Consider the following 17867-nt stretch of genomic DNA (forward strand, 5'->3'; position numbering starts at 1 on the left):
CTCGTTTTTCTATACGAAAGTTGGATGGGAAAGAGGCTGACCGTGCAACCAAGACAGGTCAGAAGCCAAAATTGTCTCCCATGCGAAAACATTCAGTGGAAGATGCGTTCAGTTTTCGCTACTGCTGCTTTTCAGGTAATTGAGCTTAAATATCCTCACAAATGGGGTCATGTTTTCTCTTTGGAATTTTCATCAGCAACCTGCCCATATGCTCCAGGCCACTTCAATTAAGCCCCTCTAAAACATCCCAAATTAGGAAGGGGCTAAGGGGGCTAAAAGGATTTATGGTACAAGCGCCCTCGTCCATACTCATTCTCATGCTTAGTTGCAAGTCTTCAGCATGTAGTAGCATTGAAAGAAAAAAGAACAAGGTATCTCCAGGGTTTATGGCCTGCAATACTTGAGTACAATTTCCTTCTTAAGCTTTTCGGGAGACGAGCAAAAAATTTCACACAACCAGATTTTCTGTTTGAATTTTAAGAATTAGAAAAAAAAATTTGGATCATAATAGTGGTGAGGTTAGGTATCTCAGGTAATGAAGATGCCAAGCCAATATTTAACCTTTGCAAGCCCTTTTGATTGCTCTTAGTGAAGAGAACCAACAGAAATAGGCAAAAATTGGTATATAATTGCCAAAATGGTTAACAACAACGAATTTGCTCACAAATTACTCAAAAGCAATTTATACAGATGTTTCAAAAGTGAAAAGAAAAACATACTAAAGCGATTAAATAGTTAATTGTCTAATAATTTAGAAATTGCACCTGATAGATTTGATAGTATAACAATGGGTGTAATGTCTTACAGACACTTACAACTTTTGAGACTGATACACAATATACTAGTGAAAAGTAGCTGAACTGTGAAAAATAATATCAAATTGATTTAATGCTTTTTAATTATGATACAAGAAAATATGAAATGACCAGCAAGTAGGAAGAACAATGCAGGGTAATATTTTTAAGTTGTTCCCAATTATCAACAATTTACTGAGATATGCAAGATTTGCCATAAAAGGCTTGAATCCTAGTAGCTGACATACAAGTAACTAAATACTTGGATGCCCTAGGCAAAAAGGCAAAAAGGAGGACTTGAGGCCAATTTTAAAGTAAACATTTATGTGCCATCTAGTAACTATGACACTGCAGTGTCTCAAGTAATTAACAAACTGCCATTTTCACACAGGTAGAGATCACATGATCTTGCTTCTACATTAAAAGGCACACCTGTGCAAAGGGAAGAGGGGGCTGTGCCCCCCCCAACATTTTTGCTGAATTATGATATTAATGTTGTTGCATCAATGATAATAGTGGAAATACAATCATAAAAAATTGCCAATATATCTCAAGCTCTACTGCCCCTCCACCCAGAAATATTTTCCGGCCTCCCTGATTAAAGAAAAACAATAATTCAGAATGCACACAAATTTCACCTTTGATAGAGAACTGATCCACATGAAATGGAGAAAACACATCTAAATGTGCTTTAAAATAATTTTACCAGCCAACTCAAAAGAACAATTTTTCTTCAAAAGATACTGCAAATGGGTAGGCAATATTTCCTAAGTGATTTGGTGACCACAATTGTAGAATAGGTAAGTATTGTTTTTAACTGAATATTGAACTTATTACTTTTCTTTTCCAAAGACAAAATGTGTTTTGCCTACACAGCAAACATAGTGGTATTTCTTAAGCAAAACTCAGAATGCTTAGTGTTACCAAAAAACTAAATATACAATTGTCATCAAAGGTCATTATTGAGAATGAACCTGTTCCCCTCAGAATGTTTTCCATAGTAAACATATCTACATTTTCCAAATGTTCCTTTGTGGTCACCTAATTCAGCTTCTTCTGTTGGAAGTGGTGAGAAGGCTTCATCTTCTGAGTCACTCTCTGAACCTGCCTCAAATTTTCCCTACAAAACAAAAAAGGGTTGTAGATACGAGAATTTAAGCAATTGTTGCCAATGGTAGAATTATGTTATTCAACGATGCACACTTTAGTGTTTGTAATATTTTCAGTGCATAAGACAGAACATAAAACACAGAGGACCAGTATTCAGTGAAACCAGATGTCACTAATTAATCCATATAAACTAATGAAAAACACAACAAGGTTTTCCAAAATGTTTACTGCATTTAGTCTTTTTAAAAATAATACACTGCCTCAATATTTCTCTGCCTAACGTGACCTCCATGAAATAAATTCTCCTCCATAAGAATGTGCAATCAGCTGGAAAATACTAGTTTTTCCTCTCTAAAACCTGGAGAGTAGCTATCAGCTATAAGGGGGCTGACAGAGCCTTTGAGAAAGAAACTGTTTGAAAATTAAGTTTGTAGATTTGCAAAAAGTAAATACTTTTGGTGGCAATACCTTGATGGTTGATTCTGTGGAAACATTTAGACCCCAGATGTGGGAGGAAAAGTCAACAAATCTTATGAGGTGGATGAAATTCTGATTCAATTGAATATGAAGGTGTGTAGTTTTTCATCAAAAACTACTAAGAGCAAGGGTTCAGGCAATGGTTTCACATTCTTGATGAGATTTATGGTGTACTGATATCTAGAACCCAAGGGATAAGGTCCTGTGCCTCTTCAGCTATGTGTTGTAGGAGCTCACACTCTCAGGTCATTTGCTTGCTCTTTCTCCATCCAGCTAGTGGTATTAAAATTAAGGTGCTAATATCCAGATACTAAATAATCAGGCAGAAACCTTCAGTAACAAGGGCCATTTTGCTTTCAAAATTTGTCACAGCCAGCATATTTCATGGAAATCCTTTCTCTTCCAAATCTAGCTGGATTTACTTGAACTTTGAAGGTTAAATTATTCAAATTTGAGAAGATTATCAAAAGCCCTTTTGTTTGTCTCCTTACGGTATCTAGGGGACTGTGGGAGCCAGTCCTTCAAATAGTTTTATAAGATAAGATATTGCTAAAATCTATGCCAACATTTCTGGATTTGATATACCAAAAGGAGGGTCAAACATACATACTACATCCCTTTTAAACAGCTTTCTGATATCAGGTGGGGTCCTTTCTTTCAAATAATCGTCCTTTGCTTTTTATCTTCAATCAGCAGTTACAGGATATCATATATGCAATTTGTTGCATCATTGAAACCTGTTTGGTGGATTTTTAGAAACCTTAAACCAGACTTTCAGTATATTACATACCTTTTCAGACGATACCACTTTCATTAAAGCACCAACTCTTAATGCCTCTTTATGCTCAGTTTCTTTTACTGGTGTGGAATCAAGGAATTTCAAACTCGGAATCCTGTGTATGACATAGTACCTAAAGTGTAAAACATTGTATCATTGACTGTGCAAAATTATTGTTTATCAAATACCAACTGGATTGAAGATAACTGTTTTGTTGACAAAAATTTTGTTTAGTACTCAACTTTGCCATAAATGTGGCAGTCCTTGTAATATTAGGCGTGCGATCGCACACACACTCTCCACACATGCCCAAAACTTGCAAGGCCTGCTTTCTATTGCACACGCAGTCCACATTTTGAATTACTTTTCTTTTTCTCTTTTGTTTCCTTTAATTTCCTTGTTTATTTTCTCTCAAGAAATTTTTAATTTCTTTTTTTGTGGGTTACGTTGATGGCATTTCCAGAGGCATCTTAACTTTTAAGGCCAAGTGTCCATTACTGCATTTTTGTATATCTTTGTTCTCTCTCTCCGTTCTTTTAATATTTTCTTAAACACATTACCCGGTTTTGGCCACTCTGTTTTGGTCAAAACAATAACATGGGTGTTTCCATTACTCCATGTTTATATTTATTCATTATCATATCCTTTGCTGAAGCTCTTTTCAAAACTGAGCTTGAATGACTCTGTTTTAGAATGCCTTTTTTTGGCTTTGCCAAGGAGAAAGGCATGTATTCAAATGATTCTGTTTTCAGGTGACTCCACCTTGAACTGTGTTTTCGAATAACTTCAGTTTGGTATCAAATGACTCTGTTTTTGAGCGTATTAATTGAACTCAAAATCTAAAACAGATTTACTAGAATCCGTTTTCATCTGAAAACAAAGTAATGGAAACAGGGCCTAAAAAACTTGTATTCTTTTTGTTAAATTATTTTGTTTCCAAGAAACTTCTTCTAAAATTCCATAAAAACTTTTTGGTTTTATGAAAACCTCCAAATGCTTTTCAAACACACCTTCTAAACCTTCTAATACAAAGATGACATCAGGTCTTTGTAAAAATCTCTATTTTATGGATCGCACCTCATCACACGCCAACGCACGCCTAAACTTTTCAAGGCACGCAATTACCAGCATGCCAACAAATTTCATATTACCAGGACTGATGTGGTAACAGAAATAGATTTGAATCATACAAGGATACTTGACCAATTGCAAATTAAAAACTTAATCAATACCTGTATCTTTGATAGTCTGCATCATCTTTGTCCATGCTTATAAGCTGGTTGGGACAAGCTGGGTTGCCAAGAAGACTTAAATAGGATAATTTTGGGAGTTTTGATACTGTTTTGTCTAGAATTTTTTCAATATCATTAATCTAATCAATAGTTAAAGAAAATTTTATAACCGTGAGCTATATAAATCAAGAATTCAACACTTGTAACCTAAAATGATTTTTTTATGAAGTGAAAAGACAGTCTCATAATATGTTGATCATCCTTAGATAGTCCTTTTCGTTTAGCGCGTGCGATCGCACCCGCATACGCCTGCACACGCGCAAGTCAAATTGCACATGCTTCTCATTACACGCGCAAACATGTGTTTTTGCAGTTTTCTGTTAACATCAATTTCTCATGATTGTTTATCCTTTTCCCTTGTAACTTGATTAGCACTTTTGACCACAATATGATTTTTTCCAATTTTCGGAAGTGATGTCTGGCTTTTGACTGAATGTTAAATGTAATAACTGATTTCCTGTCAAAACGTAATTGTGCCCTGAAAGCAAGTAGCTGTTGGAAACAATTTTTATTTGCTCTTGTAACTTTGGAGAGTGATGACAACATTTGAAAGATTGCTCACGAAAAGGACTTCTTAGAGTAACAATCCAAATTCAAAATAAGTTTGTACAGATTATCCATATTAAATTAAAACAGTATAATGTAAACACATTGCTACTTTTCTAGCAGTTCACATCATCTATCATAATTTGTTCCGTCTTATTATTTTTCTGATTTAGAAAGATTTCTGACATTATTATAGGTATGCATGCTAAAAAAAAAGAATTATTGCATGCTTCAACCAGAAAAGTCAATTGCTAAACTATAAAACAAACCATATCGAGGTTTGCAGAGCTATGGCTAAAGAGGTGCTAAAGCCACAATATATACAATGGTGGCCTACGTCATTGAGATTTGTTAATTCTTCTGTAGCTCTAACATAAAAAGTGTTAATAAACAAAAGTATTTTTCTCCATTGATAAGTTTTATGACCAAAATAATGGAAAAACAGCCTCTATCCTCGATCGATTTTTGGCTGGTTTGCCCCAACTGAGCGATTGAACTAGCTATCAAACAGTAGAATTCCTTCATGTTGTCATATATATATGTTAAAATCTTTATTGAAAAGGATATCTTATTTTTGTTCAGAGTTAAAGTAGTCAGAGAGGGTAATTCAGGCAGCTCAATATCATCTTTCAACTGATTGTTATCCAAAAGCAACTCCTCCAGTACATTAAAGCCAACCAAGCCTTTCAAAGATCTAGAAATGATATTTCAACTGTGATCAAACAAAATCTATGATAATCAAAGGGTTTGGGGGATCTCAGACATTTGGAGAGTTCAAGCGCATCAGAACTGAAATGCATTATCTGAACTGATTGGGGGTCATTAGCATTATATGTATTGGGGGCCTAAAACATTTTCAGGAGGTTAAAAAGGATTAAGTCTAAGCGTAATTTTTATTGTATAGTTGTGAGTACACTTTTGGACATTGTTGAGGGGCTTAAGCCCACACTTCTATGGACTCTGGTTGTACCTTAATCTTAATTTGTTTTAAAGGAAAATCAGAAAGTGATGTTACATGAAAAACATTGAAAATTGTGAAGTACTTGGTCAAAGAATGAGAAGCATAATACTAACAGGGCAGTTGATGGCTAAAGAGTAAGTAAGTAGCTACTGTATGTGATTTTTACTTGCACTACTATGACCATTACAAAAGAGTGGGGAGATTCCTCACTTCCCTCCCCTCCCCTCCCCTCCCCTCCCCTCCTTAGCTCTTTTCAAAAGAATTACCTGAGGCGATTATAACTCAAGTCAAGCCTTTTTGTGACATTCCCATACTTCCTTGATAACCATGGAGGTATACATTCACAATCCTGACCAACAAAAGTTAGCTAAAAAATAAAAGCATTTGTCTATTACCTAAATAATGACTGGACCACTCTTATAAGATTTTTATACTTATACATGTCTTGCCTTAAGATTTAGAAAAAGGTTTATGTATCAGTAATGAGCTCTCAATTGCTCATATGGTGTAAAAGAAGATTGTACACAATCATGCTTCTAGCAAAAATTTCCTGATGGCCTGTATGGAAAAGGCATTTAATACTTTTGGCTTGAAGATAGAATTTATAGACATGTCTCACAAAAAACTAATAAACACCTTGATCGATTTCCCACAAGTTGTTGTCATCCAAAATTTTGGCATGTTTTAAAAGAAGTTCAAAGGTTTTAGGGGATCAAAATTCTGAAAATATTGCCCCAGTATTCATGAAAACCTTATCAGTAATTTGTTATTTGAATGGGCCGTGACCTATAGGGGTAATAGTAAGGAACAACAGAAAGATTAGAATTTGACCTTCTTTCTGCTGATATGTTGTCAAACTAAAAATGTGATTTTGAAAGATTCCGTTTCCCTGCAGATGGTTAATCTGTAAGAATGTACTAATTCAAAAAGCTCATTTGTGATTTTAGATAATTCACATGAGGATTTTTAATCGATTTCCGCTATCTCACGGAATCTTAAAAATAATTGGTAGGTTAGTTATCTTCAGCAGGCCTTTTTTCGGATATTTTTTGCTGCGTACTGTTTTCAAATAGATTCCAGAAACAATTTACTTTAATGTCTGAATCCATATGAAATTGAAACATTGGTTTGATAGGCACTGAAAAAGTCTTTCTTGGAACTGAAAAGCGGAATGTATCTAAAAAAAACTGATGGCCTCTCCAAACAGATTGAGACAGAAAGTAAATATTTCTTTACTCTAGGCTGAATAAATAACAAGTTGTGATTAGGAATGAAATCTTACTGTTCCGTCGCTATATATCGTCTCCATCACACTTCACTTTCTTTGAATCCACACCAGTTCTTATAATTTTATCATGGCTAAGTATTTCCCAAACACCTCCATTACAAACAACGGAACCAATCATAAGCTGCCCTTGGTCTTGTGACTTGCAAATGGATGGTGCCTGCGCAGAAGCAGCTGTCTTGAAAACGTCATCATTTCGAAGCCACTGCGAATATCTTTCCTTGATGGATTTTTGCATTATTATTTATTATACCCACGCCAGCAGCAATGCCAATGAACCCAGCAGCTTTAGATCAATATTTATAGTTCTACAATATCAAAAAGGGATGCATCGCAGTGACATTTCTACGGGTGGACAGGGGCCATGACCCCTCCAGAATTTTTCTTGGCCCCTTGCTTGCTCCTTAGTTTTGTACAAGGTTATTATAAATTATTTTTCATTTTTTTCCATAGCAGTTCAATGGTTTTTTGCGTTTTTTGGAGTAGCTCTCTTCTAATTTGCTCAATACGATCTTTATTGATTTATTATTAGCTAGGGGCCTTGAAAGTTTGTAATCGAGGTGAACATTTATGAAATTTCGATTCCTTCTTGTAGTTACCAGAAAACTGCATTCTTGACAACTGCTATTCTTTTTTTCATTCTACATTTTACAATATACCGCTCCCTGGAGTGAAGTGCGCTGGGTCCAAAACAAGCTTCTCTGCATCCCGTTAAAAACTCTTTTAGCGTAGGGAAAAAGCCCTCTAATTGAAAGTTGGCCCGCGGATCGGAAATAAATACACTTTATTTTTAACCTCGCAAAAATTGCTCCTGCACCCGCAGTCTTCATGTGATAACCGACTGTTTGAGAGTTTTTCTTATTCTGAGAGCCACGCCCACTGTCACACCCAAACCTCAGAATTCCTTTCGCCTCTTTCCAAGTTCGAGGTTGATAGTTTTCATGACAACCATACACAGCGCCATCTTGATAATTTTACGTCTTTTGCTATATACAGTGGTAGAGAAAATGCAAATGGATTCTGAATACCTGAAAAAGCATGTCGGAGATGCACTTTCAAGGGGGCTTGTTGAAATCTCCCAGAAGAGGCCAAGTGATCCAATCGAATATCTTGCTTCCTGGCTGAGAAAGTATGTCGACAACAGGGAATATACGAAAAAGGTTTGAGTGTGTTTTTTTATGTTTAGCACTATATTTCCGGCGTAAGCTGCATGAATTCCACACTGGGTTGCTACACTTTGGCTGGACCAAAATTGCAAAAGAACATACCTTGGCTTGGATCAGAAGTCTGAAAGTACCTTTACAATGAAATAACCCCCACCCCCTTCTTTCCTCTCTCCTGTGATGCAAGTGTATCATGCTTGCATCTCAAATGCCTTTTTGCTTGCAGAAGGTAACACCGATAGCGCAATTTGCTCACATCTACCCATAGCCAAAATTATACATGTTTTCCAACCAGGGACTTGCATAATACAAAAAAAAATTTTGGGATTTATTTTCAGTGAAGCCGGGCAACCAAAAAATTAATCCCACCGAATTTTTTCTTACCGGCACTTTTTCTTACCGAAATTTTCAAACACTAGAAAAATATCGTTTTATAAGGATGGACTTTCAAAATAACAAAATTGTTTGCTTATTGCTAAACATCTACAGCATATCAATTTGCAGTTTTTGGTTTTCCTTCGTCATCAACAAAAAGATATCCAGCTCATCTTCATTTCTTTTCTTTTCCCCTCTACATCTAAAAAAATTGAGTTCTCTATGGGCTGAACTGATGCTTCAACTGGCCCTTGATAATTTCTCTCAATTATTTCTTTCTAATGCTCCAGCCCTTTCAATTTGAATGCAGGTGCCTGGCTGCCTGCGGTGCCTGGAATGCCTCAATTTTTAACCCAGAATCGATCAGATATTCTAATTACTGACTTTTTTTCCATCAAAAATTAACTCACTGAAATTTTTTGCACTGGATTTTCTGGAACTTAAGTTGGAGCCAGGGTGCACCAATTGTATGTGCCACTCAAAGTTTGGAAAATTCCCTTTCCTAAGAGCTAACCCCTTTGAAATATTGCCGCCTCTTTGTCATATGGTGCCTCTTCCACCTTGTATGCCTCCAATTTCGAAAAGCATTCGCAAAGTGTGCTGCACATGTGACCAAAAAGGTACACCACATGTGAGCTGCAAATAGGTACTTTGCCTCTGTTTCTGAAATGTTTAGGACACATGCTTGTTGTTTTTATACAAATGGTTGAGGGTGATGCCTTTACTAAAATTTTAGGCTGTTCTTAACCTGGAATATTGCATTGTTTCTCTGCAGCCCACTATGCCAAATAATATAAAACCAACATATTTTTCAGTTCATGGCTTTGTTGAAGCTGTCAAAGGTGCTAGTTACTCTTTGTAAAACTTGGCTGTGTGAAATTATCATTACCCATTGACTTTAAATTGGTAACATTTTATAGCAGATTGGCTGGACACATGAATGAAATTTAATGAAATGAAAATGGATTTTGTATTTCAATGCCAATATCTTGATTTTCCAATAAATTCCCCTTTTCAAATGGGACTTCCAATAAATTCAAGATGGTAACAATCTTAAAGAGGCATTTACTTGTGGGAATGCTAAAAGAAATGAAGGGTATTCCTTTGCATATGTGCATTTTTTATGTTAAGTTCTTATACTCAAAAAAAATTATTTTCCTATGATATGGCTTAACTACCATTTTTACAGACATGTTAAGATATCAATATCTGAGGTGATTGTAACTCTTCATGTTGCACAAAAGCATTTTTAAAGGAGAGGGCAAACTAATAGCAGATAAATCCTTTATAACACAGGTTAATGGAATAAAAAGTAGACAAGGGGGAAGTTTCCTTGGTCTTTTTGGAGTGGCTATTTGCAAGTTTTACGGATTTTTGATGATTGGAAATTTTTGTATTTTTCTTGAAAGTGGTAAGTGATAAGGAACTGTCTTTAAATACCAAGTATGGGTTTCAAGTTTCCTTTTATAATGAAGTCTTACAATTAGTATCATCATTTTAAAGGGATTTCCTACAAATTTTGAGCGAATGGCTGAGAAAAAATGCAAATAAATTATTCAAATGTTAGTTGCCCAACTTAAACTCAATCTTAACAAATTCTGCACCACTGCCTAACACTAATGAAATAATGGCTGCTTGCTACAGACATAAAAATAGATTCTTGCTGTATTATTTGATAGTTTCTTACACTGGATATCATAATTCGTGATAAATATACAAGCTTTCTATTTGTTTTACTAAAGTCAATTTACCTTTAGAGTTCATACCTTGAACTCCAAAGAAGAAAAGTAGCAAGTTTGAGTGTGAATAATCACTGCAACATAATCTAAATCTCTAAGTGAAAATTGTGCTGGTGATAACCCCTGTACCTTCTTTTGGTTTTGCAAATAAAACAATATTCTTAAAACATAAAATGCAGTTTGAGCCCACCGTTCATCCCTTGCTATGGACCAAGAGGTACATGCACATTACAAGTAGAACCACTGCAATCTAGTCTGGTTACCAGTAACAACATTTGATTCTCGAGTTTGATATGGGTAGCAAATTTTTATCAATATGTCTAAGGCCTGATCCCTAAGACTTCCTATTAAAATGATTCTGAAAATATACTTTCAAGAAAGTTAGGCCAGCAAAAATTGATTCAGGGCCAGCAAAGGTAGGGGCCTATGCCTCAATATTTCCTCATCTAGATTGTGAACAAATAACCCTTGTATTGGATACTCTTATTATTCATCACTTCTTTTTTTCTTTTAGTTTCTTTCTTTCGCAATATCAAAATAGTATACTTCTGCTTTGGAATTAGATACGATTACCAAGCTCCTTTATTAGTTCGTTTGTGAATCTCCTTTATTTATGTTCTAGAAAAGTGAGGAACTTGCTCAACTTGAAAAGGAGAGGGAAGAATATGAAAAAGAACTACAAAGACAAAAGGCAATGGAGGAAGAGCAACGATTGATAGCAGAGCAAGAAGCACTCGAAAAAGCAGCCGCAGAACCACCACCCGTTGAAGAAGAAGCTAAGGATACACCCAACATAGAAACCGAAAATCTACCAACGGTTGCAGAAGGAGACGAAGAGGAGAAGAAGCCCGAAGATGGTAGGTTTGCTACACATGTAACTACACCAAATAAGAGGCCAAGTGTCGACAAGCCCACTACGTCTCTCTCTGCCTCTCCCATTCTCCTTTGCAGTTTCTTTCCCTTGTTCTTCACCTTTTGATTCTTTGAGGCTCTGGCACCCAGGGTACAAGCTCACTAGCCATTTGATTTTGGCTTCACAATCTGGCAACTGGCTTTAGCATCTTGCGGTCAGGGCCCCCTCTTGGAGAGTAAGAAAATTTTTATTCCAAGTTTTGAAATAGGAGTTCTTATATGCACATCGCTCAAGAACAATTTTTTAAGTCAGTGCGTCGCTGAATATTGTGACTAAGACTTTTGAAGTTTCCAAACCGAGCCAAATAAAACTACTTTTAATTGTTATAGGATATTTGAATAGCTTTATTTAATCTCACGTTATATTTATGCTTAGCTTGTAAAATAACACGTAGATTCTGATCAGAAGAGAGGATGGTATTTCCTCATGCCTACTACAAAGGAAGCTGGCACCTCCGATCTTCCAACCTCTAAATCATTTTCCATCAAGTAGATCATATAAGGCGAGGCTGGCAAAATATCAGTGTATGAATAGGAAACTCACAAAAACTGTCGAAAACAACAAAGGAAAGGGTTGAACTTCATCTTATCAATTCCTTCATGGGTCAATCTTATTAGCAATTGTCAGTGTACATTTATTATTCATATTGTGTTTTGAAAATAACAGCTATGAAAACCTTTCTGTCGTTATTTTTGTCGAAATTGATTGATTCCTGAGGTGTGGGCAATACCTGATAGCGAATTTCATGCACAAACTCTTAGCGAAGATCTAGATATGATAAGCCTTGATAATTTGGTTTCTTTTTTTGTCTGAACTTAGAGCTATTTTTAAACGTTTTCAAATAAAGAGGTAGAAATCTAAAGCCTTTTGCTATTGTGTATGTTTTTTACTTGGCAAGCACTGACTGATAGGAATCAATTTTGTATTTGTATGTGAAACGCTAAGTAGTTTGTAGCAAAAACTGAGCAGTTGCACGGCTGGATGACAAAAGTGCTATTCAATTCATCTCCACCAGCACCCCCTTGACTCGAACCTCTCGCGATAACATGGTTCCTCGTATTACAGTCTTCAACATTAATCTTCCCTTTCGACACTTTCAAATATTCCCTCTCTCCTACTTTAGAAAATTTCATTTAGCGTGAACGGAATTGTAGCTTTGGACGACCAGGCTTTTCAAAGCTCCGCTTAAGTGATATTTGTGATTGATTTCCACAAACAAACGCTGTCAGTTTGTAAAACCTCTAAAAATGGTTGGAATGTTCACTGCACACCGATTGTTTAAAACATTGACTTGATTTGTACACAGGTCGTTCATTGTAAACCTACTGTTTGCGACACTGTTCCTCGCTTCTTCATCAAAAAGGATTTCAACTTCTAATCTAACATTTCAGTTCTTACCAGAAGTCTTGTAACACTGACAGCATTTTTGTCACTCGCATTTTCAGTTCCCCCTCTCCCTTTTCAAACAATATCGGACTATTCCCCATTGAAGTACACTATTTGAACGTTAACTGTAATTTAAAAATGAGATGGCTGTAGTGTAATTCCGACATTGTTTTGAGCAGAGGGTGCAACTTAGGTATTTTTTAGGCGTGAGTTGAAAACGGACCAAAAATTGACTGAAACTACTGCTAGGGTGTTTGAAGTAATTTTGGCAAGCATCGTTAGTCTGGCTGTGGGCAGCAGCTTCCATTTCTACCTCGTGATTACATAAAAAGGAGTAATTACTGTTATTCATAGGTGAAGTTGCTAAGGAGAGTATCAGTACAGAAACCGTAGGCGAGCAGCAGCAGCCCGAGGAACCTGCGAAGGAGCCAGGTAGGTTACTTCTTAGATTTGTCAAGTAATTTGTTTGATCAGCATTTTTCTTGCATGCATCAAAGTTGACATAAAAAATTCTGTAAGAGATACATGCATACAAAGATACGAGTTTAAGGGAACTTATATTAGAATGGGGGTTAAGGAACTATTAGTATATTAATGAACATTTCGGAACTAGTGTATCGTATGCAACAATATAATAAACTACAATTTTAGCAAAATATTAAGCTATGGCTGCAACACCAACGAAGTATTGACCAAAGCGTCTTGATATTAATAGTTATTCGTTATGCCATTCGCCTTTTACCAGACGCCTTGACTGACGAGAAAATTTAAAAATTTCATATATTTTCCTGTTGAGGAAAGCGCTTTACGTTCTTTGTGGAAGCAACACAACATTTCCTTATGATCGATAATAAGATAGTATTTTCAGTGACGATATGCAGCTATTGTAACAACCAAAGTAAAAAGCTTGCAAATTTCTAAAATTGTAAACACGAAAAACTGTAAGAATCTCATCTGCAAAACATTGGGTTGAACAATGCAACTGACTATATTTTGTGTATATCAATACGTAGATTTTATTTACAGTTGGTGTGTAAAGTTTCTCACTGTGTTTTTAAAACTGAAAATATATGACAGAATTCAAGGGCAATCGATGTATTCGCACTCACTGATTGGTCAATTTTTGATTGAAATATCTGTCGAGTGCCTTTCACTTAAAAACTCTTTTGCACTTATTGAGGTAGATTTCTCAGTTAGGAAAGAAGATTCTTTTGGCTTCTAAACTACGCTAGCTAACCCAAGCAAGCGAACAAATGAGCCAGCATGATTATTCTTCCTGAATCGAAGCTATTTCATGGCTACATCGCTCATTTTGTACTCGTCAATATAAATCCGTATGATTTTGAAAAGTGAAAAGATTTCTTCATGAATATCAATCAGCTCCTAGAACAATCCATCTCAGAGATATGGCGACTTCGTACGAACGTAATTTGCATCGGAATATTTGGCTCAAATATTACCCATTGAGTTTTCTTACACCCCTTTCTGAAAGTATAGAATTGAATCCACATGTTGATAAAATCACCATAAAACTTACCCAAGAGTAAGTTGTCAGCATTCTAGTCAAATGAACCCCTGCCATAAAGGCACTCCTAATTTCGGGACGAAAAGTTAAAATTAAGGCAATTGTTGCCATTTGCAATATTGTGAAAAATATAACGTCATATGGGTGCAATAGAGAAGTGATATAAGTGTAATTTGTGAAGATTTTTCTGTTCAAGTTGAAGCAACAAAAGGAAACATGTCCAAATATATCATATTGTTATTAAAGTGCGAAACAATGTTATGTCTTTTGAGAATGTGAGTTATGGAAGACTGGAAAGGGTATGCTGAAAAAGGTGCTGTTATGCAGGGGCAAATCATTCTTCAAAATGGTGCAAGAGATTAACAATCACTAATGATTAATTTGTGATAAATATGGTTTTTTGGTGATTAAGGTGATTAGTTTTCAATTTTTGTGTGATTATTTTAATACTAATCACAGATTCAAAAGTGCCATCAAGTAGATTTCTGTGCAAATGAAACACATGTTTGAACAGGCCATGATAGGGTGAGATACACAAACAAAACAACACATGACCCTAAATCAGGTCATAATTCAAATTGAACTAAAATATTTGATAAAGTATTTCAAACGATAAACTATCATGCTGGTTTTGCAGATTTTTAAAACATGATACATGGATTTGAGGGAAGTATAAAGCAACCCTTTCATCAATGGTAGCAATGTACAAATAGGTAGAAAAATGCTTTTTGAGGTTATATGGTCAAGATTGAACAATTCCAAAAATATATTTTGTGACATCATCACTCCGGAACTCTTTTCAAATGATTATAGTTCAAAAGGAAAAAAATCTTTTTCCTAAAGACGTTCTCCAGGCTTTCAGAAACCGAAAGAACCAGTTCTGAAAAATTTAAATGTTTTTGATTGAATCTTTAGACAAGTTAAAGAAGTTATTCGAAAATTGCCTCTGTTTTTTGTTTCCTCTCAGTTACATCGACATGAAAACGAGGCCTCCATTTTTGCTGCTCATATGAACATGCTAATAGAAATTTGGAAGGGACATTCTATTTATTTCATTTTTCAAAACATAGGTGACTAAAGTGGTCAAAGATTCAAATATTTGTGATTTGAGTGACTGATGATATTTTTGGGATTAATGTAACTTTTGATGATTAATTTGTGATTAAATTGTGATTATTTTCGAGAGCGTACGTGATTTTAAACAGTGATAGTGATTTGCCCCTCAGTTGTTATCAGTGAGTGAGAGAAGAAAGAAGAGTTGTAGCGGAGAGAAAACTGAATTGTTATCTGCTTTTGTGTTCTTTCCTGCATGCTTTTTTACAGACCAGAAACGTGTTGTTCCACTATCCTTTTTATCAATTTAGAACAGAGCAGTCTTCAACAATAACCCCTGTTCCACCTCTTACCATTTTGCAAGAACAGGCTTTGCTTACCTTACATTGCCAGACTGTGCTAACCCTTACATTGTCTTCAACAATAACCCCTGTTCCACCTATTACCATTTTGCAAGAACAGGCTTTGCTTACCTTACATTGCCAGACTGTGCTAACCCCTTGTTGTGTTAACTTTTGTTTACGATTTAGAATGCTTAGGTGTTTATATATAACAACCAAGAATCAAGATCTGTTTATAGATAACAACCTAGAGTTTTGTGCACCTTAACGTTCGGAAAGATTGTTATTTGCTGTATCTTGCCTTGCGTAATATTGGAAGCTATGATTGAGCAGTGGGGAAGGGGGGTACCTTGGCCCATCAAATTTTGATGTAACTGCTCCTTGATTCATCGTAACTCTCGGTGGTCTTGCTTGTGAACAGGGATGTAAAGCTAGGGGGCTCAGGGGTGCTGCCCCCCTCTTGTTATTGTCGAAAAATGGCAAATTGTTACTTTTGCTTTCCTTTTTTTGGAGCATTTTGAGCAAGAGCCTACCTTGTTATTTTGATAGCACTACACCCTTGCTTGTGACCCTATGTTTTGATGGCCGTAACCTGTCGCCCGCCACACGAAAACCAGTCTTATTGTTTTTTCAATCACTGATAAGTCGCATCAATCAACAAACATAAGCTTGATAGAGAGCATTCTTCCAGTCGTCACGAATTTTGTTTTTCAAATTTTCTTTTGATCGAGAACTTATTAAGAAATACTTCTATTTTGTTCATTGTTACCTTTGCTGTTCTTTTTATATAAACACGCTGTTCTATTAAGCTGAGGGCACAACGAGGTTATAACTCTGTATAATGTTAAACTTTGTGCGTGCAACCTTGCATATACTCCGTTGTTTAGACTACACACCGAGCTTTTATCGAAGCAGTATACCGTTCTTCGTATTCAGTAAGGGTCATCCAGAAACACATTAATTCTCGTTCTATACGATTTAGACAAAGGCTCAGTTGAAAGAATTTATAGCAGCTTTTTTGATCTGGCTACATGGTTCTGTGGTCCAATGTCATGGAAATCCAACATTTTTATAAGTAGATTAATATCAATTGAATCAAAGTTTTATGTTTAAGCCAATCACATGTTTTGAACGTCATACAGTGCCCTGTCAAGCATTAGCCAGATTTTAATTCCTGGCAGAATCTTATACTTTCCTCGTGTAATCACATGAAAACACATTGTATCCGCTTAAAATAAGATAAAATATCAATATTTCTGATCTGTATGTAACTCAAGGCTCAAAAAGTTTGCGTAAAAATAATCTCTATTTTTCCACCCAAGCTAAAAGGTTTCATTACAAATGCTTAGGAATTGGCCAACCTATTTTCAGCTACCTCCCTCAGTACAAAAAGAGAACTCTTTAATTGTGTTGGGAACACTCATATGATACCAAGCATGTCACCCAATCGATAGAGGTATGGCGATTCTAGGAATTTATTAGAGATCTCTGATTCAGAGAAGCCTTTAAAAATTGTTTTTTGGTTCATAAATGTGGCTTCCCAGTTTCTATGTCTTCGGAAACCAGATATCTCTTGGCAAGGCAGTTTCCAGCAAGCCGTTAACTCTAACATTTGTCTTTAGAACAATATTCACAACCCTTCAATAAACATCAGAATTTGGCTGTAGACTTCTCTTTTGTGGAGGCAAATAAAATTGCTATTGCTTCATCGTGTAAAAAAGTACATCAGTTCTATCGAATTCATTTTGCAATATCAGACGATCTTAATATCATTATTTTTATTGCAGAACCGGCTACAGCAGAAAAGGAAGACGATTCTTAGAATGGGACACGTTTGCATTCGTTATTGTATATTTATATATAAATTATGGTATTAAGTTGCATGTACAACGATTTTTATTCAATTTCTCTCTAGACTTTGCACTTTGATGGCAAATTGACACTTGATGTTTGCTATTCTTTGCTTAGCCAATTTGAGATGGATGATTTTGTCTGTAAAATGATACCACTATGTATCCAGATCAGCATCCCTTTCCATTGCGATTTGTGTAGAAAATTCACTAGCTATCTGGACCAGTGGCGGATTTAAGGGGGGGGGGTAACTAGGGGCAGTTGTCACTCCCTTAACG

General features: G+C 35.8%; 2 protein-coding genes across 3 annotated transcripts; one reads left to right on the forward strand and one right to left on the reverse strand.

Annotated features, from left to right (window-relative positions):
• LOC135690001 (uncharacterized) lies at positions 1 to 17629 on the forward strand. Of its 2 annotated transcripts, none has more exons than XM_065207402.2 (6): positions 1 to 135; positions 5991 to 6096; positions 8240 to 8403; positions 11143 to 11377; positions 13174 to 13251; positions 17526 to 17629. In XM_065207402.2, coding segments are annotated over exons 2-6 (513 nt in total). In that variant the 5' UTR covers positions 1 to 135; positions 5991 to 6095; the 3' UTR covers positions 17561 to 17629. The 2 variants fall into 2 exon arrangements, with proteins under 2 accessions (XP_065063474.2, XP_088964776.1); XM_089108650.1 differs by having other exon boundaries at positions 5991 to 6092.
• On the reverse strand, positions 619 to 7399 carry LOC135689998 (leucine-rich melanocyte differentiation-associated protein). The gene is made up of 6 exons (XM_089108649.1): positions 7241 to 7399; positions 6225 to 6325; positions 5563 to 5691; positions 4392 to 4529; positions 3172 to 3292; positions 619 to 1914 (listed from the first exon to the last, which is right to left on the reverse strand). The coding sequence occupies exons 1-6, from the start codon at positions 7265 to 7267 to the stop codon at positions 1744 to 1746; spliced, it is 687 nt and encodes a 228-aa protein (XP_088964775.1). The 5' UTR covers positions 7268 to 7399; the 3' UTR covers positions 619 to 1743.
• Positions 17630 to 17867: the final 238 nt, after the last annotated feature.

The sequence above is a fragment of the Rhopilema esculentum genome, chromosome 5 (assembly GCF_057945365.1).
Source record: "Rhopilema esculentum isolate cy_ngs chromosome 5, ASM5794536v1, whole genome shotgun sequence".
NCBI classification, from domain to species: Eukaryota; Metazoa; Cnidaria; class Scyphozoa; order Rhizostomeae; family Rhizostomatidae; genus Rhopilema; species Rhopilema esculentum.

Coding starts and splice junctions, on each gene's coding strand:
- LOC135689998 (XM_089108649.1), bottom strand. CDS start 7,267: ATGGAGACGATATATAGCGACGGAACA. Junction 6,326..7,240: donor CGATATATAGCGACGGAACA/GTAAGATTTCAT, acceptor TTTATTTTTTAG/CTAACTTTTGTTGGTCAGGA. Junction 5,692..6,224: donor TTGAGTTATAATCGCCTCAG/GTAATTCTTTTG, acceptor TATCATTTCTAG/ATCTTTGAAAGGCTTGGTTG.
- LOC135690001 (XM_065207402.2), top strand. Junction 8,404..11,142: donor ACAGGGAATATACGAAAAAG/GTTTGAGTGTGT, acceptor TTTATGTTCTAG/AAAAGTGAGGAACTTGCTCA. Junction 13,252..17,525: donor GGAACCTGCGAAGGAGCCAG/GTAGGTTACTTC, acceptor TTTTTATTGCAG/AACCGGCTACAGCAGAAAAG.